This window comes from Ursus americanus, chromosome 30 (assembly GCF_024610735.1).
Source record: "Ursus americanus isolate L20-20 chromosome 30, mUrsAme1.1.p, whole genome shotgun sequence".
Lineage (NCBI taxonomy): Eukaryota > Metazoa > Chordata > Mammalia > Carnivora > Ursidae > Ursus > Ursus americanus.
In genome coordinates this window covers 7,133,684-7,161,234 of record NC_142156.1, presented here as the reverse complement: position 1 = coordinate 7,161,234, position 27,551 = coordinate 7,133,684, and the positions used below count along the sequence as shown (strand labels likewise).

General features: G+C 39.8%; 2 protein-coding genes across 2 annotated transcripts in view; one reads left to right on the top strand and one right to left on the bottom strand.

Moving 5' to 3' along the window:
* Positions 1 to 7,256, top strand: part of LOC123788259 (solute carrier family 5 member 4) — a 44,052-nt gene extending 36,796 nt beyond the window's left edge. The window contains exons 13-15 of the mRNA XM_045791546.2: positions 110 to 325; positions 3,223 to 3,325; positions 7,042 to 7,256. Of these exons, the coding sequence (XP_045647502.2) occupies positions 110 to 325; positions 3,223 to 3,325; positions 7,042 to 7,256 (534 nt within the window). The remainder of the gene's footprint in view (positions 1 to 109; positions 326 to 3,222; positions 3,326 to 7,041) is intronic.
* An 8,436-nt stretch (positions 7,257 to 15,692) lies between these two features.
* Positions 15,693 to 27,551, bottom strand: part of SLC5A1 (solute carrier family 5 member 1) — a 62,788-nt gene continuing 50,929 nt past the window's right edge. The window contains exons 13-15 of the mRNA XM_045791444.2: positions 24,561 to 24,776; positions 22,518 to 22,623; positions 15,693 to 17,843 (exon numbers count right to left, since the gene is read on the bottom strand). Coding sequence (XP_045647400.2) covers positions 17,626 to 17,843; positions 22,518 to 22,623; positions 24,561 to 24,776 — 540 coding nt within the window. The 3' untranslated portion in view covers positions 15,693 to 17,625. The remainder of the gene's footprint in view (positions 17,844 to 22,517; positions 22,624 to 24,560; positions 24,777 to 27,551) is intronic.

Sequence of the window (27,551 nt, the reverse complement as noted above, 5' to 3'; positions counted from 1 at the left end):
AGCCATTCTTGATTCTCAGTGGAGAAAGCAGGTAGGATAATTATGATCTACTCAAATGAGCTTCTCATCTTTTCTAAATACTCCGATTTTATTCTTATTCCCTTTGCAGGGAGCCTTCTGGGGTCTAGTCACTGGACTTGTGATTGGCCTCATTCGCATGATTGCAGAGTTTGTCTATGGAACAAATAGTTGTTTGGATACCAGTGACTGTCCCAAGATCATCTGTGAAGTGCACTATCTGTACTTTGCCATCATTCTCTTTTTTGTTTCCATACTGGTCACCCTGGGAATTTCCCTGCTAACAAAACCCATTCCTGATGTACATGTGAGTAAGAGTAGTAGATACGGGCTCATTTTAAAGTAAGAGTTCTTTGCCTTCCAGGGAATTGGGAAATGGCTTCAACTTCAAAAAACTTCATGATGCATTCGGGAAGTAAATCTTCATCTCTGTTCTAGGATACCAGGAAGAGAGTAACTAGTGTTGCCTGAGAGATTGGGAAAGACTTCATGACAGAGCTCTCATCTGGGCTGGTACTGTTTAGTGGCAAGTAGAATTGAATACACCGCACAAACACTGACACAGATTAAAACAAAACAAAACAAAACAAAACAAAACCCCACAGGGTCCCAGGCGGCAAGAAAAAGAAAAATAGAACAATGAGATGCCTTTCTAATTGGCAAAAAGGTTTAATATTAGTATGTCCAGGGTTGGTAAGGATGTTGGGAAATGTCCACTCTCTAAAACTGTTGGTGAATGTATGAATTTTATAATTTGTAGGAAGATAATTGGGCAGTATTTATCAATTAAAATTCTCATACCTTGTGAGCCAACAGCCACATTTCTAGGAGCTTATTGTGTAGACATACTTGCACGAGCAGGAAAAATATATGTATAATGATTTTCTCTGTCAAAGGTTTCTGCTAGGAAAAAAAATGAAGACAACCTAAATTTCTCTTGCTAGTGGAATGGATGCACAATAGTACACTGCGTATTATGCAGCTGTTCAAGAACTTGAAGAGCTCTATTACTTGCTTTTTTAAATGTCCATCATATGATTAAGGGGGGAAAATGCTTGCAGAAATACATTGTATTATGTAATACCACTTTTTGAAAATAAAATACACATGCATATGTTCCTCTAAACATAGGCAAACTATCTTAAAGCACATACACCAGAAACTCTCAGTAAGAGGTATCTCTGGGGGAGGCACTATAGAGGACTAGCAAATATTAGCCATTTTTTAAGCATATGTTGCTTACATACTAATATTGCATGAATGTATTACTAGCACATATAACTTTTATTTATTTTGCATTAATCACTCAATCTTCAAAGCAATATTTATTTGTATATTTCTTTGGAAAGTAGTGAATATTATTTATGGACGGGGAAATCTGAAATACAGAATGGTTCAAATTACTTTACTAAAGACATGTCACCAGAAGTCATAGCTAAATATTCATGTTGAATATTGGGAGTTGAGTGAAGAAGACACTAAAAACCATATCAGTTTTCAAAGAAATATAAATATTAAGCTCTTTTACGGCAATAAAAATAACCACAACTTATTATTAATTTTTAGGAAAAAATGTGTCTGAAGGATCAATGAGACCATTTACCTAATTTACGTTTATGTTTCATAAATATACTCCGCGGTTTGAATTTTCAAAATCAACTGATAAAAATCAATAGTCATTCCAGAGAAAGTCATGAGTAGTGTTGTGGACCTAACCTAACAGAAAGAGAAATCTCAGAATGGTAATTTTTTTGGCTTGGCAAGACTGCAAATTACCTTGTCCAAGTTAAAAATTCAAGGAGCCCCAGTAAAAGAGTTTCAGCAAAGAAAGTAGATATTGTATAAGAAATGCTAAGATTAAGAATCTTATGAAGCTATATTTAGGAATCTCAGTGGTAAGGTGGAGGCATATGCTTGCGCTGTGTCAACAACAAACGAAAACCCAACTACAAATTCTGGTGAATCTGTACAAGAAAGTCATGAACCAAATATGAAGCCAATTAAAATGAGGCATGATTTCGAACATACGATAGGTTGTAATTTTGAAACCCATATGACACTTGGAACAACATCCTTGGAATGACCTAGAGCTGGTATTTATTCATTGTGTCCAATCACATGTCTTGGATCTATGGCCCTGAAAAAAGTTACATAATAACATAAATAGCTATTTATTTTCAAATTTTAATCAACATACAAAGCATGGAAATATTAATCATATTTACAGAAAACAATTAAAATTCTGTAAATCTTATAACAGTTTTAAAATAATGGTACAGTTGATAAAAGTTCGGAGGTTGGTTGGGAAATGGATATGCGAGGACATAAATTGTTATCAGAACTTAATAGCAGTATGTAGGGGGCGCCTGGGTGGCACAGCGGTTAAGCGTCTGCCTTCGGCTCAGGGCGTGATCCTGGCGTTATGGGATCGAGCCCCACATCAGGCTCCTCCGCTATGAGCCTGCTTCTTCCTCTCCCAATCCCCCTGCTTGTGTTCCCTCTCTCGCTGGCTGTCTCTCTCTCTGTCGAATAAATAAATAAAATCTTAAAAAAAAAAAAAGGAACTTAATAGCAGTATGTAAATACTATCTAAACATGATGGATCCAGAAACGAAGCTTAAGAAGATATTTTAGGGGCGCCTGGGTGGCTCAATCAGTTAAGCATCTGACTTCAGCTCAGGTCATGATCTCAGGGTCCTGGAATCGAGCCCCACATCGGCTCTGTGCTGGCCAGGGAGTCTGCGTCTTCTGCCCCTCCCTCTGCCCATGCTCTCTCTCTCTTCAAATAAATAAAATCTTTTTTTTAAAAAAAGAAGATATTTTAAAAGTTACAAAAGTAACCACTAGACAAACTGAAAGTAATAATGTTGCAGCTAATAACAGCTGAATGATAAGGACAATGAGTGAAGCAGGGGTATATGTAAGTTAGATAAATCTTTGACTTTTATGAAATTATAAATCCAGAAGTAAGTGTTTTAGGCATATTACATAAAAGTGTTTAATAACTACTGGAAGAGTTAAAAACAGAAATAATTTTAAATGGTTAGTGTGTTTTTGTGAATTAGTGTGGTAGAAGACGTTTTTTGTTACCTACACTGTTCAATGCCATTTGATTTTTTTGCACTATACAATAAACAAATGTACCATCATATTATTGTAAAGATTTTCCCTTCACTAATGTGCTTGTCTATGGTCTCTGTGCAGCTGTATCGCCTGTGCTGGGCTCTTCGGAACAGTACAGAGGAACGAATTGATTTAGAGGGCGAAGAGAAAACATATGAAGAAGCTGGTGATGACGTTGATGAAGGTAATACTTGGTTTACACCTGGTTTTCATATAGGAGCGCTATGTATCTGAATTATTATGTTTGCTTTATTTTTTTAATGCCACTAAATTCAGTTTCTGAAAAAGCTGTTAGATTTATGGCAGACTGAAACTTTAAAATCTTACCTTCCCAAAAAACCAAGACAATTCATTACAAATAAAATATCCCTGTTCATCTGCCTATCCATCAGTCTGTCTGTCCATTCATCCAACATCCATCCATGGACCTGTGTACCAGCTGTGAGATGAAAATCAATTCCAGTCTCTTCTGTTTCCAGGCACATATTAAGTGTTCAACAATTCAATCTTGATTGATAGTGATTAGGCGCACTTAGCATCTAGTCCCACCTTTTCCTCCAAACTTGTTTCTCACTATTTTCTCCAATATACTCTCCTTTCCAGCTAGGCAGATTTCCTCACTTTCCCCCCACATATACCAAGATTTTTAGGATGTTTTACCTCTCCTCTCCAAGAGGAAAAAAAAACGCTTATTCTTTGAGACTAGATTCTAATCTCGTTTCCTTCAAGGAAACTTCAGTATCCATCCCCATGGATCTTCGTTTACCCAGTGTTTTTAAAACCATTGACAAAGTTAAGCACTTCAGGAAATGTCTTGAACTATACACTAATTGTTTCATTTGGTGTGGCTTAGATTCTTCAACTTGAGGGAAGGATAAATGCCTTCTACTCCTTTTGGATTTTTATATCAGTGCTCCTGAGTAAGACTGGTTTATATAGTTTTCCTTTATTTTACTTTGTCTGGTTTTGGTATTAAAATAGTGTTCTCATAGAATGAATTAGAAATATTTCAATAAGATTGGAATGATTTCTGCATCGAAATTTTGGTAATTTGCTAATAATACCATTAGGCATTAGGGCCTAATGAATGTGAGAGAGAGAGAGAGAGAGAGAGAGAGAGAAGCTTTTAACCTGATTAAATTTATACAGCATTTTTGCTGTATAAATTAAATTCAATGCCTATAGAGGTATTTAGAGATTCCATTTCTTGGTTAGTCAGTTTTGGAAAATTATATTTTCTAGGATTGTGCCCATTTAGTACACATTTTAAATATATTGACATAAAGTTACTCATACTACGTATTGGCTTTTCCATCTCTACTACCTCTGTAGTTATGCCTTCCTTTTAATTCCTAATACAATTTTTTGTGATTTCTCTTTTTTCTTGATAAATCTCACTAAAGACTTGTCTATTTTACTTTTCTTTTTTTAAAAAAAAAATTACATAAGAGAGAGAGTGTGAGCAGGGAGAGGGGCAAAGGAAGAGGGAGACAAGCAGACTCCCCGCTGAGCAGGAAGCCCTATGCGGGGCTTGATCTCATGACCCTGAGATCATGACCTGAGCCAAAATCAAGAGTTGGACACCTAACTGATTAAGCCACTCAGTTCCCCTATTTTACTTTTCTTGAAGAACCAACTTTAGGTTTTGTTATTTTGCTCTCTTGTTATCCTTCTTTTCTATTTTATTACTCTCTGTTCTTATTTGTATACCCTTCCATTTACATTATTTGGGTTTATTCTATTGTTATTTTCTTCTAATTTATTTACTTTTAAAAAAGATTTTACTAATTTGTTTGAGAGAGAGAGCACAAGTGGGGAGAGGGGCAAAGGGGGAAGGAGAAGCAGATTCCCCACTGAGCAGAGAGCCTGACACAGATGCAGGGCTTGATCCCAGCACCCTGAGATCATGACCTGAGTGGAAGTCAGACACTTAACCAACTGAGACACCCAGGTGCCCCTATTTTTTCTAATTTAGATTGAATATTACTTCATTAATTTTCAGCCTCCCTTCTTTTATAATATAAATAAGTAAAGCTAGGCATTTTCCTCAAAGTAATGCTTTCACTGCATCTCACAGCTTTTAATTTGTAGAATTTTCTTTCTTTTTTTTTTTTAAAGATTTTATTTATTTATTCGACAGGACAGAGACAGCCAGTGAGAGAGGGAACACAAGCAGGGGGAGTGGGAGAGGAAGAAGCAGGCTCCTAGCGGAGGAGCCTGATGTGGGGCTCGATCCCAGAACGCCGGGATCACGCCCTGAGCTGAAGGCAGACGCTCAACCGCTGTGCCACCCAGGCGCCCCAAATTTGTAGAATTTTCTTTTTAAATTTTTTATTATGTTATGTTATTCACAATTAGTGAATGGTGAACTACATCATTAGTTTTTGATGTAGTGTCCCATGATTCATTGTTTGTGTATAACACCCAGTGCACCATGCAATACGTGCCCTCCTTAATACCCATCACTGGCCTATCCCAATCCCCCACCCCCCCTCCCCTCTGAAGTCCTCAGTTTGTTTCCCAGACCATAGTCTCTCCTGGTTCATTCCCCCTTCTGTTTACCCCCCCTTCTAATCTGTAAAAATTTTTTATAATAATTTTTTATTATGTTAATCACCATACAGTACATCCCTAGTTTTTGATGTAAAGTTCCATGATTCATTGCTTGCGTATAACACCCAGTGCACCATGCAATTTTCTTTACCATTTGTTGAGAAGAATAGTCTTACATTCATTATGGTTTTTCATAGACATTTGAATTTAGAATTATGTTTTATATTTTCTTTTTTCTTTCTTTTTTTTTATGTTTTATATTTTCTAATGCAGCAACAAATAGCCTTGTACTTAGAGCTTTTTGTATTTTTACCAGTTTACTTTCAGGATAGATTTTGAGAAGTTTGAGTTTTGGGTCAAAGGGTTAATGCCTAAGCAATTTTGCTGTATAATGCCAAAGTCCCATCCATGAGAGTTGAATCATGCTTTCCTAGCAACAGTGTGTGAGAATGCCTGCTTCCACACAAACAATATTGTGAAACTTTTTAATTTTTGTCACTGACAGATGAGTAGTGGTATCTCAGTGTCATTTTATTTCAAATTCCTCTTTTCATTTTTGTTGTTGTTTCAAGTTTTATTTAAATTCTAGTTAGTCAGGGTGCCTGGGTGGTGCAGTCATTTAAGTGTCAACTCTCGATTTTGACTCAGGTCATGATCTCAGTGTTGGGAGATCAAGCCCCATGTGGGGTTCTGTGCCCAGTGCATCATCTGCTTGAAATTCTCTCTCCCTCTCCCTTTGCCCCTTCCACTTGTGCTCTCTCTCTCTAAAATAATTAAATAAAAATCTTTTTTAAAAAATTAATGAATTCTAGGGCACCTGGGTGGCTCAGTCAGTTAAGTGTCTGTCTTGGGCTCCGGGCACAATCCCAGGGTCCTGGGATCGAGCCCCGCATCAGGCTCCCTGCTCAGCAGGGGGGTCTTCTTCTCCCTCTCCCTCTGCTGTTCCCCCTGCCTGTGCTCTCCTGCTCTCTTTCTGTCAAATAAATAAATAAAATCTTTTTTTTTTTAAAAAGAACTGTTTATGTGTGTATATGTGTCTACATGGGGTTGTTGGAAGTCTTTTCTTCTCTATTTTTAAAAGTCCATTGTATATTAAGGATATTAAACCCTTTGTGATATAAGATGCAAATGTTTTTCCCCTGTTTGTCCCTTGTTTTTACCTTATCTATTGAACTTCATGCAATGCAAAAGTTTTCTATTTTTATATAATAAAAGTTATCTATATTTTTCTCATGGATTCATCTAACACTCAAAAGTGGTTGTAATCATTCTTTACAGTCATCTGTACTACGTTTACAGGCGTTGTATTTCTCATGTTTTGTGATCATTTGTCTTTTTTTGTTTCAGATAATCCTGAGGAACCCCGTGGATGCCTCAGGAAAGCTTATGACTTATTCTGTGGTTTGCAGAAGACAGGTCCCAAACTGAGCAAAGAGGAGGAAGAAGCCCAGAAAAAGAAGCTGAGAGACACATCTGAGATGCCTTTATGGAGAACTATAGTGAATATCAATGCCATTCTCCTCCTGGCAGTGGTCATCTTTCTCCATGGCTATTTTGCCTGAACTCTATCTGAGCCACTAAATATTTATTAAGCAAAGGATAATTTTACTGATTTTTTTTCACTTTTAGAGTTTATTATGTTTCAAAAGGGAGGTAATTTCCTTCAAAAGGAAGAAAGAGATTGGTAATTTTATCCTATGAGATGACTAAAGACCTGACTTTTAGCTTTTGTTATTCCTTTGTGTCAATAGAGTTGATAATTTACAAAGCCAGGGAGCTGACTCTATATGTGTGTGTAAACTAGGGGCATTTGGTCTAATTTTTTTTTTATAGTTCACCAGGTAGCTTGCCCTACCTTATTCTTGCTTTTTATTTCCAGAGATTTCCACTTAGAAGGAATGCCTCTTCCAACTCTACTTCATGTAGTAACCTCCTCATCTATAAAACAAAAGTGAAAATAAACTTTTGGGACTTCATCAAGATAAAAAGCTTCTGCACAGCGAAGGAACCAGTCAACAAAACTAAGAGGCAACCCACAGAATGGGAGAAAATATTTGCAAATGACACTACAGATAAAGGGCTGGTATCCTAGATCTATAAAGAATTTCTCAAACTCAACACCCAAAAAAACAAATCATCAAGTCAAAAAATGGGCAGAAGACATGAACAGACACCTTTCCAAAGAAGACATACAAATGGCTAACAGACACATGAAAAAATGTTCAACATCATTAACCATCAGGGAAAGTCAAATCAAAACCACATTGAGATACCACCTTACACCAGTTAGAATGGCAAAAAATGACAAGGCAGGAAACAATAGATGTTGGAGAGGATGTGGAGAAAGGGGAACCCTCTTACACTGTTGGTGGGAATGCAAGCTGGTACAGCCACTTTGGAAAACAGTGTGGAGGTCCCTCAAAAAGTTAAAAATAGAGCTCCCCTATGACTCAGCAATTGCACTATTGGGTATTTACCCCAAAGATAGCAAAGTAGTGAAAAGAAGGACCACATGCACCCCAACATTCATAGTAGCAATGTCCACAATAGCCAAACTGTGGAAGGAGCCGAGATACCTTTCAACAGATGAGTGGATAAAGAGGATGTGGTCCATGTATACAGTGGAATATTACTCAGCCATCAGAAAGCATGATTACCCAACATTTGCATCAACATCAATGGAACTGGAGGGGATTATGCTAAGTGAAATAAGCCAAGCAGAGAAAAACAATTATCATATGGTTTTACCCATATGCGGAACATAAGGAATAACATGGAGGACATTAGGAGAAGGAAGGGAAAAGTGAAGGTTGGGAAATCAGAGGGTGAGACAAATCATAAGAAACTATGGACTCTGGGAAACAAACTGAGGGTTTTAGAGGGGAGGGAGGGTGGGGGGATGGGTTAGCCTGGTGATGGATATTAAGGGGGCACGAATTTCATGGAGCACTGGGTGTTATACTCAAACAATGAATCATAGAACACTATATGAAAAACTAATGCTGTATTGTATGATGACTAACATAACAATAAAAAATTAAAAATAAAAAAGTACTGAGACCCTGCAGAATTCTCTGGTCAGGAAACATGGTGTGGGGAAGCATTTGTGCTGGCCTTCTGAGAGAGGGACCTGCCACACTGAGACTAAGGCAAGCTTAAATAAGGAGGGCAGTCAGGCACAGCAGGGTGGGGTTTGGTGTAAGCAAGTTAGGCAGCCTGTGTGAATGTTGTGCTGTTTCCCATAGGTGGCTCTGTGTTTATGCTAAGGGCAGAGGAGAGAAATTGTGCTGGCCAGCTCCTTTGTTCCCAGAGAGGTGAGAGATGTCTCTTCATGAACTGCCCTCATGGAAGCACTGTGAGAAGAGTGAATAATCTCCCCATGGTGTGCCCCATGGCATTCTTCAAATCTCTATTTCCATCTGCCCCAGGGTTGTTTTCCTGCCTTCTCTCCAGGAGGAGGTTAGTCCCCTCCGGGCTCTATCCAGGCCAAGCTCACTGACCTTTGAAACTCCAGACTTTAAGCTCCACTGGTTGCAAGAACTCATCAGCCCCTCTCATTTTCCAAGCCAATGGCTTTGGGGAAATGTTCTCCTTGTGCATTCCCCTGCAAGTCCTACTCTCTCGCACCCTTCTCTGTGACCATGGTTCCCTCTCCTCTGCAGCACCCATGATCCATTTCTCCCCTAAACCACATCTCTGCAGTTCCTACCTTCTTCAGTGTGACCCTTTCTCTCCCTTTAGTTGAGGAGTTTGTTCTATTAGTCTCCAGGTTGGTTTCTGGGGTATTCAGGGTGATTTGATAACTATCTAGTTGTGTTTGTGGGTCAAGATGAGCCTAGGGTCCTCCTACTCCACCATCATATTCCCTGTAGGTCTACAATTGTTATAGTCTCTTGATGAACTGACTTGTTTATCATTATATAATGACTTTTTTGTCTCTTATTACAGTGTTTGACTTAAAGTCTATTTGATGTAAGTATAGCTATCCCCGCTCTCTTTTGGTTTCCACTTGTATGGAATATCTTTTTCCATCCCTTCACTTTAAGCCTATGTGTGTCCTTCAAGCTGAAGTGAGTATCTTCTAGACAGCATATAGTTTGATTTTTTTATCCAAACATTCTCTGTTTTTTGATTTGAGAATTTAATACATTTATATTAAAAGTAAAAACCATAGACTGGCAGCTATGGGAGCCTTGGCTGCTCACCTACTCTACTGTGACTGCTGAGTATTGTCACAGTTACATGGAATTGGAATCTGGTGTTGAGTCAGGCTGAGGGTAGGCAGGTCCACAGCTGGAGGGGTTAGCTGCAGGTGAACCCACTGCTACAGGCCAGTGACAGAAAACAGGGCCAGATCCAGGCTTACAATCAGCCGAGGGAGCCCTGGCTATCAGCAAGCCATGGTGTGGCTGCAGGATCTTCCCACAGGTGTGCACACAGCAATGGAGGCAGGTGATGGGTGTTGGGCCAGTAGCATGTAGGTGCACTGCTGGAAAGGCTAGCCCCAAGTGCATACGTGGTAGTAAGGATCATCTGCAGGGATCTAGGCTGACATCTTGCAGTTGTGTGGAGCCACAGAGGCCTGGGCTGGATGCCAGGGTGAGTCCTGAGCTCCAGCAGGGGTGAGGTGGGTGGGTGAAGGGAGCCAGGAGGAACTCAGATGGCTGGGAAAAGCTGTTGGAGTTCTATGCAGAGTAGGTGACTGGGTATCATAGTTGCTACCACAGCATGACTGACAGCAGTAGCCTTTGTTTTTCTTCCTTGTTCCTAGCTGTCTCTATACTTCTCAGCTTTGTGGGTCTCTAGGTGGGATGAAACCAAAGCAGGTCCTTCATGCAGTCCCCAAAGACTGGGAAAGATGGTTGCTCACCCCACTCTCCCTTTCCTGGGCAGGAGAATTCTGTGTAGCTTGTAAGTCTTTTCACTGAGCAATGCTGGCTTTAGGGGATGGGACGATGCAGGCAAAATGAAACTGCTCTCCTGTCCCTTTCTGCACAGTTATTCTCCAGTGTTATGTTTCACTGTGTTGTTGAATTTTCTTAAGTAGACCAGCGCTTTCCCAGAGGTGTTTTTTTCATGGATAACTAATTGTTGATCTTTGTAAGGAGACTTGAGGCTGGGGTCTCCTACACCACCCCTTGATGATATCACTATTTCCCCCACTCCTGTTCATTTTTCTTCATTTTCTTTTCTTTCTGTTCCTCGAACTTGACAATTTCAATTGTCCTTTATTCAAGTTCACTGATTCTATCTTCTGCCCACTTAAATTTGATGTTGAACCTCTCTAGTGAACTTTTCAGTTTGGCTATTCTGCTTTTCAGAATTTCTGTTTGGTTTCATTTTGTAATTCCTATTCCTTAATTGCTATTCTCATTTTGTTCATACACTGGTTTCCTGATTTCCTATAGGTTTTTTTTTTGGGGGGGGGTGGTCCATGTTTTTCTTTAGTTCTTTGAGTGTACTTAAGGCAGTTGTTTTAAAGCTTATAAATGATATAATTCTGACATGTGGACTTCCTCAGGGAAAGCATTTATTTTTCTTCCTTTGAATGGGTCATATTTTCCTGGTACTTTGTATGTCCTGTGAATTTTTTTTGTGTGTGTGAAAACTGGACATTTGACTACTATAATGTGGTAACTCTAGAAATCAGATTCTTCCCTTTCCCTGGTTTTGCTCTTTTGTTGGTTGTTAAAGGTTGTTATAGTCCATTTGTTTAGTGACTTTTCTGAACTATTATTGGAAAGACCGTATTCCTTGTCAATGTAGTCACAGGAGTCTCTATTCCTTAAGTTTTGTCCAGCTACTGTTTGTGTTTTTTTAAGATTTTTTATTTATTTATTCGACAGACACAGAGACAGCCAGCGAAGAGAGGGAACACAAGCAGGGGGAGTGGGAGAGGAAGAAGCAGGCTCATAGCGGAGGAGCCTGATGTGGGGCTCGATCCCACAACGCCGGGATCACGCCCTGAGCCGAAGGCAGACGCTTAACCACTGTGCCACCCAGGAGCCCCGTTCAGCTACTGTTTTAATAGAGGTTTCCTTGAGGAACCTTCCCAGTCTCTGCAAACTCACTCTCTTCTGGGGCCCTCCTTCAACACCTAGCCAGGTTCACAGTGAGCCTAGTGGTCAGACCAAGATGAAAGGTTAGGGTCTTCTCTGGTCTTTTTTGATCATGTGTCTTGCCCTGGTCATGCACATGGTTTTCTAAATTCCCCAGTATATATGGTTGCTTTAAGATGTCCTAATTTCCCAAGGACACTTACTGTAGATTTTGCCTTAGGCAGTCTACTGTAGGTTTTTTTTTTTTCTGTTGTAGGTTTTGACTATAATCTTAGGTGTCTGAAGCTTGTTAATTTGGCTTTCAGTGTTTCAAGCTTTTCCAGTCTGAGTTCAGAGTTAAGTGAAATAGAGAGGAGCACCTTGTGTCAGTCCCTCCGGTATCCCCCAGACAGGTTAGAATAGGCATACACAATAATTTGTGAATGTGGTCTGCTCTGCTCCCCTGGAATGAGGAAAATGGTTTCACACTGGGGACACAAGCTGCCCCCACTTTTAGACAACTGACATTTTATGACTGCTGCTGCTTTAAGATTGCCACCACACAAGAGAGAGAGAGTGACAGTCAACATTTTATGGTATCTTTTTCTTGATTCAGTGCTTGTTTGGCTGCTATAAACTTTTGACTGTTTTTCTGAGTTCTCCCAAAATTGGTTCTGACAGCTTCTGCCCATTGTTCAAGGTTTCTGTCAGGAGATAAGAGGTTGGAGTGGCCCACTCCACAATTTTGTTGATGTTACCATTTTTATGATGCCATCCTGAATTACTTCTCTTTGAAGACTTTTTATATTCTTTGTGCATCTTTTTCCTAATGGTTTCCTCTTATCTTTTTTTGTGATTCACAGGAATCCCTCGGATAGTCTATCAGTTGCTGGCTTTCTTTGTATCACTTCTTCTCTTCATGTTCTGCCCATTCTTTTTCTGGCCCTCTGGTGAGATGGATGTTGGACTTCCCATGTCATATCTTTTGAGTTTTATTTCACAGTTTCCATCACTTTATCTCTTTTTGGTACATTGTGGGATAATTCCTGGGCTTCATATTTCTATCCACTAAGTTCAGTGCTGTCCATTCTGCGATTTAGCCCATCCTCCAAGCATTCTATTTCAACAAGTTAAATTTTCCTTTTCGACACTTTGGGTAGACAGTATAATGTGGTATTAAGAACTAGAACTCTGGAGCCAGGACCCGGGCCCTGGAGTGGTCAGAGCTGGCATATGAAAATAAGAGACAAGGAGTGTGAGCCTCTAAAAATATCTTCTGTTAACTCACATCAAGGACATGGTGCCGAAAATGCATTCTTTAAAATTATAAGCTGAGAAACTTGGCTATTTGAAATTTTATCCGTGAGAATAAAATAGCTCACTTGTACCTGAAGTCTTTGAGCCATATCGTTCACCGACAGAGAAGCACCTTCAATTTCCAACCCAGGTGCAGAGCTTTGGATAAGGCGTTTTCAGACATAGCATTGCATATTTATCTTAACTTTGAATTTTCAAGATAACAGGAACTCTGAGTCTGCTTCTTAGATCAGCCTCGATATTAACCCCTTTACACACAACCTCTGCTTTCATTGGAGCCTAACAACTAGAAAACATCCTTATCCATGTCCTGAGAGTCTTGAAAGAGCCCTCATGGAAGAACTACTTTGACAAAAGAAGCTACTTTGATAAAAAAGATATATTTCTCTCACTATTTGGCAAGGAGGAGATATTCACCTAAACCAAAACTATGAGCACAGGCTCTAGAGACAGACCCACCATGAGCAAAACAATCAACTTCCCTGAACCTTCCCTGTTTATCTGAAAACAGAAATAGAAATGCTTAACTCATTGATTTAAATGTTACAAATTTTTAACATTTGTAATATAAATAAATAGGACTCAATAGATGTTGATCTCCTGACTTGTCCACATCCCACCCCATTCTAGGATATTCAGAATTACATTGTGTTGCTATTGGAAGGCTGCCTTGAAATTCTGTAACAGGGAGAGGGGATTGTCAGCCTCTAGGCCATGACCACCAAAGTCCATCCAAAGGTCCTTGGGTAAGTCCCTAAATCTCAGTTTCCTCCAAATAACTTCATGGAACTGTTGTAAAGATTAGGTGGGATCATTTGATACTGCCCACAAGGTCTGGGTCACAGAAGACGCCCAATAAGTGTTAGTGCTTTTTCCCCTTATGCCCCCCCCCATCTATAAAAAATTCCACCTGTAAAACTGACTTTGAGGGCCAGCATGTATATGGTACATGATGAGTATGAAATATAGAATAAAAGTCAAGCTGTTGAAGTGTCAAGCCTTGGCATCTAGTGGGGAGGTCATAATTAAGCAGGTAGGCCCTAAAGGTCAGGGGGGTGGATTTTTCTATACCTTCACATGATAATGTGCCTTAACCATACCCACACAACTTTGGTTTCAGAAAAGAGTTTGGGTCCTGATACATTAATAAAAATCTTAAAACGGGGCCTGAGAAAGAGGTTCCTCTAGTTCTGCCCGTCTTGGTGATGAAATGAAATCTTTTTGGAAATTAACTCTAAGTAGTTGTTGTCTTTTTAAATTTTATTTCATTTTATTTTATTTATTTGAGAGTACGCACGGCCCTGTGCATGAGGGAGAGAGAGAGCACCAGTGGGGTGAGGGGCAGAGGGAGAAGTGGACCCCCCCACCGAGCAAGGAGCCCTATGTGGGACTTGATCCCGGGACTTCTGTATCATGGCCTGAGCAGAAGGCAGACGCTTAACTGACTGAGCCACCCAGGCAACCTATGTAGTTGTTTTCAAATTGTGGTCCCCAGACCAACGGCAACAAAATCATCTGGGAATTTAGAAATGCAAATTCCCAGGCCCCATTTCAGACCTATTGAATCAGAAACTCTGGGAGTGGCCCCAATAATCTGTGTTTTAACAAGCCCTCCAGGGGATTCCGATAAAGGCTATCATTTGAGAACTGCTGCTCTAAGCCTTTTATCTGATTCCCAAATGCACGTGTACATGCTGCCAGCACTCCTGTGTGAAGAAGGTCTCTTTTACCGGGTGGACATTTGCTACATTGTCTTGGGGCTAGATTAGGAAGAAAGTTAAGAAACTACTCTCCACCAACTAAGTGCACGTATGTTTTTCTCCCAAGGTTTGCTTTTGTAAAGCAGGACAAGCTGTAATGCATCTTTTAGGAGATAGTGATTTCCACACCAGGAAAGAGTAGGTTCCAGGGAGTTCCAAATGTAGAAATCCTCTAAGTGAACACCAGTGCCTGACTCAGTTACATAAAATTAAGCAATGCTCCCAGGTAAACCAAAAGCCCACAGGCTAACTTCATTCTGCAGGGAAGGAGATTTCATTTTGGGAGATTCTTTTTAAAATAGTCATCTACGGGAGGATGGGGTAATTGAGTGATGGGCATTAAGGAGGGCACATGATATGATGAGCACTGGGTGTTATACTCAACTGATGAACTATTGAAGACTACATCTGAAACTAATGATGTCCTATATGTTGGCTAATTGAATTTAAATTTTAAAAATAAAAATAAATATAAATAGTTTTAAAAATAAATTAAATAAAATTTTCAGTTCTATAAATGGACCATAATAAGAACTCACTCTGTTCCCAAATACCCATCTTCCATTTGAGGAAAAAAATAGCTCTTCTTTGTACTCTTTAAATTACTCTAGTACAATGTATCACTTACTGGCCCCTGGTCACTCAAGTGGCTTAGTCTGTCCTAAAAAGACATTATGCGTTGAAAGTAGAGTTACCTCATGTTTATTAGAGATTTTGAAGTTGAAATCCTCTCCTTTTCTACCTTTTATTCGGGTTGCCAGACCCTATTCTCACCTGTCTTGGCTCCTGTTTCCTAATCCACATCTTGTGCCAACTAACGCTCACCACAGGCATGGTCAGTATCTGTTTAGAATATCTAGAAAACAGGAAACACAGATGTTACATTTTTTAATGTTTTTATTAGTATCAAAGTAATACATTTTAATTTATGGGACTAAATGTAGCTTAATATTACATGTGTTTCGCATCTTTCATGTATGTATCTGTCATCCCCTTTACAAAGTGACCTAGTCACACCCAGAGGAGGTAGGTAGATGCTATAAGCACCAAGGTCCCCATTTTTCAAAGAGAAAAATACACAGTTGAAACAAAATAATTTACCACAATATACACATGAATCATCGGCAATGCCAGAAACTGAATCCAGGACAATCTAGATACTTCATGCCCATTTCATCCACCAGCTTTCAATACTTCCCCTTTATCTTCTCAAATCTCAAAAGTACCACAAACTGCACATGAAACTGAGTCAGCCACATGAAATTCTCCACGTTCCCCTCTTCTCTGCCTCACGTAAGGGCAATATGGAGGGTGTATCAATTAATGTCCTTCCTTCCACAAGAACAAGCCATCCCTTTGCCTTTGAACCATTTGTATGCCTAGAAACCACTCTCAGCTCCATAGCACCTCAGATCCCAGCTCTTTCCTAAACTAGCTTGAAATCAGTCAATGCTAACATCATGACTTTTTCTTAACTTCAAAGTTTATGTTACAACATAATTGAGATTTCAAAGGTGGGACGGAAAGAATTTAATTAATTAATTAATTAACTAATTTAAATTATATTTTAAAACTTCTCCCTAGGTTCAACAAGAAATACACTCCTGTCAACTAAATGCATTGAACGCTACCACTCAGAACAGAGACCCCCACCTACCCTAAATTTGGTCAACTTTTGATCACCACTCAAGACACCCCAGAAAGGAAGAGCTGTGGTCACATGAACTCATGGAGAGGAAAATCTTGGGATAATTTTTCCATGTTACAGGAGAGTGTGGCTGCTTTGAGATGGCAGATGCCCCAAGAGGTACATTTGCTTTGTCATGTGACATAGATCAGCCTCTAAGCTCATATGTCAACATCCACACCATGAGGAAGAGTGGCTTCTGGGAAATGCATTCCAATTGATGAGAGTCACCTGAGTGTGTACTGTGTACTTTGTGCAGTCACACACACACACACACAAAATTAACCAAGGGCCAGACTTACATAAAAATAAAGCAAGTGTTTATAAATAATTGCCCAAATCATCCATTTGGTCCATAAGCGTTGCTGAGTGCCTAGGATATTCCAGACACAGCAAATGACAAAATAAGTGAAATTTCAAACATGAGGACCTCACAACAGACATGTTAAAGAAAACCAGAAAATTCTCTTGACTCAAGATTATCCACTTTCCCCACTGGCCTGGGGCTGGTGCCTGGGACCCTCCCTTTGGGGTAAGTCCTGCCATCCGCAAGCTTTCCTATCAAAGAGCAAAACACCAGGGCAGGGATCCCATCAAGTTCCCATCTTCAGCCGCAACGCATTCATCAGTTTATCAGATTGATTTTTTGTGGGTGCCAGGAAAAACTTGACAGGGATATGAGAAGAGGGGAAATATTTCTCTTAAAAAAAGATGGGGAGAAGATCATGAAGGAAAAGTGGCATGAACCAGGGAGACCACAACTCTTAAAATAATATTCAAGGATCACAAACTACACTGACACACTGAATCTACCTGAGAAAAACTTGCATCACACGTGGCAGGGCTTCTTTCTTAGTGCACCTTTTCCTGGACATGACTGAGTTGGACTTTCCTTCTGCAGCTCTACTATGTACAGCTGATGATATCACACTGGCCTCAAATACATAAGTTAACAGCAAATTAATGATTTTTCTTCAGTTAGCCTGTAATTACTCCTGTGCACATTTATCAACTGGGCAAAATTTACAACTGGCTGGTTTACCACCAGCTTAACAACACAGAATACAACTAAAGGAGGCAGAGTAAGAAGTCTTGCCTTCCTGAACGCAGCCCACCACAAAAGCAAGGCTCAGGCAAAAAATGCATGGCAGAAAACAGCCACGGACAACAGGATGATGCCATTGATGTTCACCACTGTTCGCCATAAAGGCTTCTCGGAGGTGTCTGTCATCTTCAGCTTCATAGCTTCCTCTTCTTCCTTTGTCATCTTGGGGCCCTGCGGCTGGTCCAAGCCACAAAATAGGTCATAGGCCCGCCTTAAGCATCCTTTTTTCTCCTCAGGAACTTCTGTGTCAGGGGAAATGTAAAAAAAGGATGGTTAGATACAGAAGAAGGAGGCACAAGGAAAGGTTTCAGGGAAGACACCATGAAAAGGAAACATCTGCATTCTGCAGACATTTCCCAATTTTCTTGTTTGCAGGAATGGAAACAGTACAAAATGTTTGAGTGAACTTAATTAATTATAAGACGATGGTAATAGATGGATTCTACATCTTTATGATCAACTAAATTAAGCTTTATCTCTACCAGGCCAATGCAATACATTTTGATTTAGAAAAGTCAGAATCAAACAGAAAATACTAGTCTATGAGAAGAAATGTAAACGATGGGCTGGGAAACTATGACATATGAACGACATGGAAAATCCACCTCCAAAACACATAAACTCATATCTGTTTACCACATCACTGGAAAGCAATGAGACTTGCCTGACTCAGGAGCATATTAGCTGCACCTGAAAGTTCCAAAGCTTTACAATATCCAGCCATGTGGCAATAATTGGTCTGAATACTCCCTGACACAGGGCAGCAACAATGAACATTTCCAGAGCTTAAGATCTGATGTTGCATATCAATATTGCTAAATCAAACCACCCAACTGGCCCTGCCACTCAAAGTGGATGCCCACCGAGGGAACTGATGCTCTCCTCTGAGCCCAGGTGTGGCATTAAAGGTAGACAGACCTGGGTTAGAATCCCAGGTCTATGGCTCACTAGATATGAAATCAAGCCCACTGTGTTTTCAACACCATAGTCAGAGACTACTGCTCTCCACTCCCCCATTTTTAAGAGTCACATTTTATTTTAGAATTGCAAATAGCCTTAAGTAATTAAGCACATACATGTGTCAGAACAGAAACCAAAACTCAGCTTTATGGCTTTGCTAATTCACCTGTCTTATCTTCAAGTGCAGGTAAAATTGGATAATTTTAGGGGGGATTATAAGATTTTATGAGAGAGTGCCCAGTGTGTAGTAGATGTCAAGAAGTAATAGTCTCCGGGGCGCCTGGGTGGCACAGCGGTTAAGCTTCTGCATTCGGCTCAGGGCGTAATCCCGGCGTTACGGGATCGAGCCCCACATCAGGCTCCTCCGCTGTGAGCCTGCTTCTTCCTCTCCCACTCCCCCTGCTTGTGTTCCCTCTCTCGCTGGCTGTCTCTCTCTCTGTGTCAAATAAATAAATAAAATCTTTAAAAAAAAAAAGAAGTAATAGTCTCCTTCTATTCGCTTTTCTCTCATGCACATAAGAAAGAGAGGCAAGTCTCCTTGTATCCCTTCACTTCGGCCACTCCACCAAAACAGAATAATGGAGAAGGAGTAACAAAAGGTTGGGCTCACTGACCAGCCCAAGGGAGAAACACATGGTTACTGGGAGGCCTTGAGAAAGTCTCTATATCCCATTTTCCCCATCTGTAAAGTTGGAAGAATTATATTTATATTGTCTACCTTAAAAGTAAGATATGGCACTAAAATGAATCACTACAGTAAGATATGAACATAGATGAAAAAAATCTTCAACAAAATATTAGTAAACCAAATCCAGTAATACATGAAAAAAATCATTTACCATGATCAAGTGGGATTTATTCCTGGGATGCAAGGGTGGTTCATTTTTCACAAATCAATCAACATAGTACAGCACATCAATAAGAGAAAGAATAAAAACCATATGATCATTTCAATAGATACAGATAAAGCATTTGACAAAGTGCAACATCCATGCATGATAAAACCCTCAACAAGGAAGGTTTAGAGGGAACATATCTCAACATAATAAAGGCTGTATATGAAAAACCCACAGCAAGCATTACAGTCAATGGGGAAAAACTGAGAGCCTTTCTCCTAAGGTCAGGAACAAGACAAGGATGTCCACTCACACCACTTTTACTCAACATAGTATTGACAATTGAAAGATATAAAAAGCATCCAATTGGTAAGGAAGAATTAAAACTTTCACTATTTACAGATGACATGGTACTATACATAGAAAATCCTAAAGACTACACCAAAAAACTACTAGAACTGATAATGACTTCAGTAAAGTTGTAGAATGCAAAATCAATATACAGAAATCTATTGCATTTCTATACACTAATAATGAAGTAGCAAAAAGAGAAATCAAGAAAACATTTCAATTTCACCAAAAATGATAAAATACCTAGGAATAAAATTAACCAAGGAGGTAAAAGTCCTGTACTGTCAAAACTAGAGCATTGATGAAAGAAATTGAAGACAACACAAAGAAATGGAAAGATATTCCATGCTCATGGATTGGGAGAATAAATACTGATAAAATGTCCATATTACTCAAAGCAATCCACAGATTTAATGCAATCTCTATCAAAATACCAATAGCATTTTTTTGCAGAACTAGAATAAATAATCTTAAAATTTCTATGGAACAACAAATGACCTCAAATAGTTAAAGCAATCTTGAAAAAGAAGAAAAAAACTGAAGGTATCACAATTCTATATTTTAAGATATACTACAAAGTTGTAGTAATCAAAACATTATGGTATTGGCACAAAAATAGACATATAGATCAATGGAATGGAATAGAAAGCCCAGAAATAAACCCACAATTATATGGACAATTAACCTTCAACAAAGGAGGCAAAAATATGGAGTGGGAAAAAAACAGTCTCTTCAACAAATGGTATTGAGAAAACTGGACAGCTACACTCAAAAGAATGAAACTAGACCACTTTCTTAGACCATACACAAAAATAAACTCAAATGAATTAAGGACCTAAATGTGAGAGAAACCTTAAAAATCCTTGAAGAGAGCACAGGCAGTAATTTCTCTGATATCAGCCATAGCAATATTTTTCTAGATATGTCTCCTGAGACAAGGGAAACAAAAGCAAAAATAAACTATTGAGAATACATCAAAATAGAAAGATTCTGCACCACAATCAACAAAACTAAAAGACAGCATACTGAACGTGAGGAGATATTTGTAAATGACATATCTGATAAAGGGTTAGTATCCAAAACATATGAAGAACTTATACTATTCAACATATAAAAACAAATAATGCAATTTAAAAATGGGCAAAAATATAAACATTTCTCCAAAGAAGAATACAGATGGACAACAGACACATGAAAAGATGCTCAACATCACTCATCATCAGGGAAATGCAAATCAAAAGTATAATAAGATATCACCTCACACCTATCACGATGGCTAAAATCAAAAACACAAGAAACAACAAGTGCTGGTGAGGATGTGGACAAAAAAGAGCTCTCATGCACTACTGGTGGGAATGCAAACTGGTACAGCCACTGTGGAAAAGAGTACAGAGGTTCCTCAAAAAATTAAAAATAGAATTACCATATGATCCAGTAATCACACTACTGGGTTTTTACCCAAAGAATATGAAAATATATATCATAAAGCTATATGACCCTTATATTTGTTGAAGCATTATTTACAATAGCTAATTTATGGAAGCAGCCCAAGTCCATTGATAGATGAATGAATAAAGAAGATGTGATCTATATAGATGATATAGATATAGATAGATATAGATATGCCTTGGAATATTACTCAGCCATAAAAAAAGAATAAAATTTTGCCATTTGCAACAACATGGATGGCGCTAGGGAGTATAATGCTAAGTGAAATAAGTCAGTCTTTTAAATCTATGATACTCTCGCTCAATGTGGAGACACTTTTGGAAGTTGGAGAAGCAAGCAGCATGTTCATGCCTCCTTGCTCCAAGGAAGCAAAAAAGGTCTTTTTCAATACCATGGCCAACTGCCTATGGCTCCAGGTTCCTTCCAGTCTTGAATAAGACCTGCAGAGCCACAGATTTCAGAACTAAAATGTCTTTAGAGACCAAGAGCAGACTGTATCAGAGCTGGGATAATAGGCAAAGCCTCTCCCTTCCTGGACCTCAATTTACATATCTGTAAAACAAGACCATAAGACCAAATGATCTCTAGGGCCCTTTCCAGAGCTAGGATTCTATGATATTTCTAATGGCCATATTCAGAACATATTCTGCTATATCTGTACTCCCCTTCAGAAGGAGTGATGAGACCTCTAGCCCAGCACTAGAAAGTACCTATGACCTTGTGCTCCCACACCTTGGCACACCACACATCTCCACAACCATCCTCCATGCGTGCTCCAGTCCCATGTGAGGAGAAAAAGTTCCAACACACAAGCTGAGGAAAGCTTTTCTCCATGATGAGGATAAATCTCACTGACTAAGCATTATCTCATTGGACTTCAGAGAAATTTGATTTTCTAAATCTTATGTGGCTATAAGACCCCCAAGAGCCTCTCACCTATCTCCCTAATGTCACTAGACTGACCATAGCTTAGGTTCCATCTGCTTTCAGTTCACAGGCTCCGACTCTTTCCTTCTCCCTGGCCATGCCCCAGATCAAGTCAGGGTGGCAAATACGCCACTCATACTTACTGAGCACTGTGCGTTATGAGGTATAAGGAGGCTGGGGTGATGCTGCACTTATCTCTTCCTCTTGACCAGGCGTCAGAGTGAACTTCCCAAAACCCATTTATCCATCTCATCCCCCACCTCACTCATTACTCCCTTCTAAAGAGAGATCTGAGCTTTGAGGTAGGCATTTTGTAAAGACTTCAGTAAGGTGGCCTTTCTGTTGGAGGAGTAACTTTTTAGGGCTTGGGATAGGCTCTGAATCACAAATCACCTATTTCAATGGTCTCCTCTGGGGTTTCTTGAATGTCCTCCTCTTCTGCATCCAAGTCAATACGCTCCTCTTTGCTGTTGCGCAGGCTCCAACACAGGCGGTAGAGCTGTGGAGAAAGCAAAACAGGTTGGCAGAAAGTTCCAAATAGCGTCTTATGCCAAAAAGTTGAGAGAAAAAAAGAGATGTGCATCAAGAAAGGAAAAGGTGCATAACTTCCCGAAAGGTGTCAGTGGATGGCTAGTTATTGTTCTAGAACACAGTGGACATCGGAGGCACCCCTTTTAAGACATTCATTTGGCCAGGGTTTGCTGAATGAAACTCATTAAAAAATGAAAACAACAACAACAAAAAAGAAGTACTGTGATCTCTCAGTACCGACCAAAATATAGATAAGTTTCCATCCACGTTATGTCTAATAAGTTGGGCACTTCAGTGTAAATTAACACATGAATATACAAGCCCTTATAATATTCAAAGACTAAGAGACCACCTTGAATAAAGAAATGTCTGTCTTGAATGAATGAACTCTTCTTGCATATGATAACTAAATTTGTTCCTCTTAGCACTGGTGCTAAGAAAAAAGACTAAACGCCTATTTCTCCAGACCAGCAGTATAAGAACAGAGTTTTGCACTATGTGTTTGTCACATTATAAGAAGATAACCTGTAGAATCATGAACCATATTAGAATAGAGTAGTGCTGGAAACAGTTTCTATGGACATGAAACCAGAAACTTGAAGAAGTCTGAAAGTCAATGAAATGTATTCATTCCAACTATGCCCTCTTTGGTGACTATCTTGTCTTCTCTACTTCAAGAGGAATCATGGGTGGGGTGCCGCAGTGGCTCAGTTGTTAAGCGTCTGCCTTCGACTCAGGTCATGATCCTAGGGTCCTGGGATCAAGCCCCGTGTCCGGCTCCCTGCTCAGCGAGGAGCCTGCTTCTCCCTCTCCCACTCCCCCTGCTTGTGTTCCCTCTCTCCCTCTCTCTCTCTCTGTCTCTGTCAAACAAATAAATAAAATCTTCTAAAAAAATAAAAGGAAGAATCATGGAGCTAAATGTGTTTAGGGCTGCAAACACTGAGACATCAGGAAGCATTTAATACAACACACAGAAAGCTTATTGACAGATTCAGCCAAGAAACATAATGGTGATTCTTCTGCTATAAAAGCAGTCTTTGTTTGACATTAAGATTAGTCACAGCTTTGACAATTTGACAATGAGGTTGAAGGTCTTTTAGGGATTCCCTAAGTCCCTGTATTTGTGTATGCATGAGTAAAAATTAAAAAAAAAACCCTTTCTCTTTCTCTATAGACAAATATGATCTTGGGTTAATTCTAGCTCTGTTCCTTGGAAACCTGAAAAAGATAAAGTATTAGCTGTGTTGAATTACCTGATTATACTGCTCAGGGCAGAAATGACCTGTAATTGCAAATCTTCATCTGCATTGGGAGAGCTATGGGTGACATCTAGAGTTAAAGAAGAGTATTCGCCATTTTTGGAGTCTTGAATCAACTGGATTTTGATATTGTTTGAAATTTCTCAAATTATATGGGTAATTGTCTGGAGGGTTAATTGGGGAAAAAATTAAGGGTATATCATGCTCCAGATTTCCCTGAGTGTGTTTTTTGTAACTAAGTATGTCCCTTGCTGGGACCCCTGGAAGTTATGCTGTAGGACTACTAGAAGAAATCTAAGTTTCTATTTGAGACATGAGCATCTAAACCAGGCTAGCCCCTAGGCTTACCCTTGTGATCTCATTCCCTTGCACCTGTGCTGTCACTTGGGGAGCAGGATCCAGAGACTAGCCCCTGGACTGAAATATGAACTACTGTGAGGACTCCTGCTGAAGACACACACTCGATACCACTTTGCTGGCACACCGTGTTTTCTGGCCTGTGTCTTTCTATGTAAAACCAATGGCAAGCGTGGACTGTTTTAGTCACATGAGTGTGAGATGTCTAATTGAGCAAAGGGCAACAAGGTGGGTGTTGCACCATGAGCATGAAACAAGGGCAGGATACATCCCCCAAATGGATACTCACATGCACATCTGGAATTGGCTTGGTGAAGAGAGAGACAACCACAATGATGATGACAGAAATGACAAAGAGGATGATGGCAAAGTACAGGTAGTGCACACCACAGATAATCGTGGGACAGTTGCTGGGCTGCATGCAGCTCCCAGTTCCATAGGCAAATTCAGTCACCATACGGGACACCCCAATCAGAAATCCGATGATCAGTCCCCAAAAGGCTCCCTGTGAAAGAAAACCCTGGGTTAATTAACACCAAACACACAAAACAGCAGGGCATTCCTGGGAGACAGAGGCAAAGGAATAAAAACGAGACAAATGATAGCTTCGGGCTTTTGAAGCCAGGACACTGGCGTTCAGAATATGGCTAGGAGTGCGATGTCAGGCCCAAGCCTTCAAAGGGTGTGTTTATCATGTTTCAGTGACATGATTTTACCTGGGTCATAAAACAAGATTCATAGTATAATAGGGTACAGTGCCTAATAACTGGAGTCGAGTGTCAACCCAAAGTCTTAATTCCAAAAATTCATTTCTAATTTTAAAAATAATTTGAATCTCCTCCTGTAGCTACTATCACCATCAGCCTCCAGACTGAGGCACATTCAGAGGTAATGTAATTACTTGTGAAGTAAGTTGTCTCCTGGAAGACATTGGAAAACAAACGGGGACTTTTGGAGATGGAAGAGAAAGGATTGTTTCCATCAAAATATAAACACTACTTTCATCATTAGCCCCTTTTATAGATCCAAAGTCCCTGGTTTTAATTTGAGAACATAAAATTATACTACCCTTCCCTTCCCTTCCCTTCCCTTCTATTCCCTTCCTTCCTTCCTTCTTGCTTCCTTTTTGGTCAGTCCTCACCTAGAGAACCAGGTCTGACCACATTTTAAAAGGACCAGTGACAAAGTACAGTGAGCTCATAGAAGGGTGGGAAAAAAGAGCCTTCACGTCAAATGTTGATCCTTGAACTTTCCTAGCCTTGGGTACTCCTGCACTTTAAATCCCAGGTGTACTCCATTATTGTCATGTGTATTTATGTCCTAGGTCTTTGCACAGGTCACTGTCTATCCAGGAGAGCACAATCTCTTCCCTTCCAGGTAACCTTGTTCTAACTTCAATGTCCCATCATCCTCCCAAGACAGAATTGGGTGGGACCATCCTCTTTGCTGTGACTGCACTGTAGACACACCTCCATGCCAGCACCAATCCACTGCTATGGAATCACTCAGTCACTTCTCTGTCTCTCCATGTGAACTGGGAATTTGCTCAGGGAAGGAACTGGATTTATTCCCTTTGTGTTGCCAGTACCTAGCCCTATGTCTGGCATACGGCTAGATAGATAGATAGATAGATAGATAGATAGATAGATAGATAGATAGATAATATATAGATAAGGAAAAATGTTCCCCATTCATTGCCCATACACTTATTCATTCAAAAAATTATTTTTTTTACTTTAGTTTGTATGAATAGTATTGATAAAATCTGCTATAAAACTTTCCTTCTCTTTTGGTTTTTTGTTTTGTTTTTTCTTTCTTCTTCTTCTTCTTCTTCTTCTTCTTCTTCTTCTTCTTCTTCTTCTTCTTCTTCTTCTTCTTCTTCTTCTTCTTCTTCTCTTTATTTAAATTCAATTAGCAGGATGCCTGGGTGGCTCAGTTGGTTAAGCATCTGCCTTTGGCTCAGGTCATGATCCCAGGGTCCTGGGATTGAGTCCTGCATGGGGCTCCTCGCTCAGCGGGGAGCCTGCTTCTCTGCCTGCCTGTTCTGCCTGCTCTGCCTGCCACTCCCCTTGCTTGTGCTCTCTCTCTCTCTCTCTCTCTCTCTCTCTGACAAATAAATAAATAAATAAAAACCTTTAAAATAAATAAATAAATTCAATTAGCCAACACATAGTCCTTCTCTTTTGGCAATTAGCCTCTTCCTGTTCCTTTAATCTTTTTCTCAAGAGGCTCTTGAAAAATCTGGGAAATTTTGACATTTTCCTCAACCCTTAGAGTCATCCCATACCAAACACAATCCCTGACCAGTCCGGAGAATCACTTTACAGTCTCCACGTGCTACTCTCCAGAGACTCTAGCAATGGCTTCGCACTCTCAGCCCTGTGACATTCAGGCTGGATAATTCTTTTGGGGGTGGCGGTGAACGTGGGGGAAGCTGTCTTGTGCATTGTAGAATATTTAACAGCATCCCTGGCCTCCACCCACTAGATACTAATAGAATTTTCTGAATCATAGCAATCAAAAATGTTGCCAGACATCACCAAAAGTACCCCGGGGGAAGGGCAAAATCAGCCCCAGTTGAGAACCACTACACTCTATCCCAATTCATAGCCTTATTTTTTTGAATGCCACAGTTCTTTGTTGAATTGAATCTGTTTTTAGTCCACAGCAATACCCAGCTGGGCTTTTAGCCACACTTTACTAACTTGTATTTTAGAAATCTCTCAGCTTCTGCCAATCCCTACTGAAATATATCCTAAGAGTCTACCCATTTCTCTAACCTGTCATGATCACGTGCAGGTTTAATTCTGATCTCTCAAGGGTATTTATCTGTGCGTGCAATTTTGGGTTACCAGCAAATCTGGACTATGTTCCTGACGGCAAATGTTGAATGAAGAAAAGTACATGTAATTTTGCATTTCAAAGCTGGATCACTCCAGTGAGGTGTTTCCAGAGCATATATTTATTTCTGTCCTATTGGGAGAAAGGGGTTGTCTCTAACCAAAAATATGTCACCATTTATACTGCTTCGGACAATAACCTACATGGTCAGCACCCCCACTCCATCCCAGTCTTCCCTGGTGTATAGATGGTTTGATAGAGACAGGGAACACCCTACTCAGAAAGCATATCCAAAGGCATCCTTTTCATGGTGCTTCAAAACCTATAACAGCACCCCAATGAAAACCCAAACTCTTTAGCCTGGCTTTCAAAGGAGCCATTCCTAATTTAACTTTAACCTGCCTTTCTAGCGTGTCTTCCATTATCCATACACACAAAC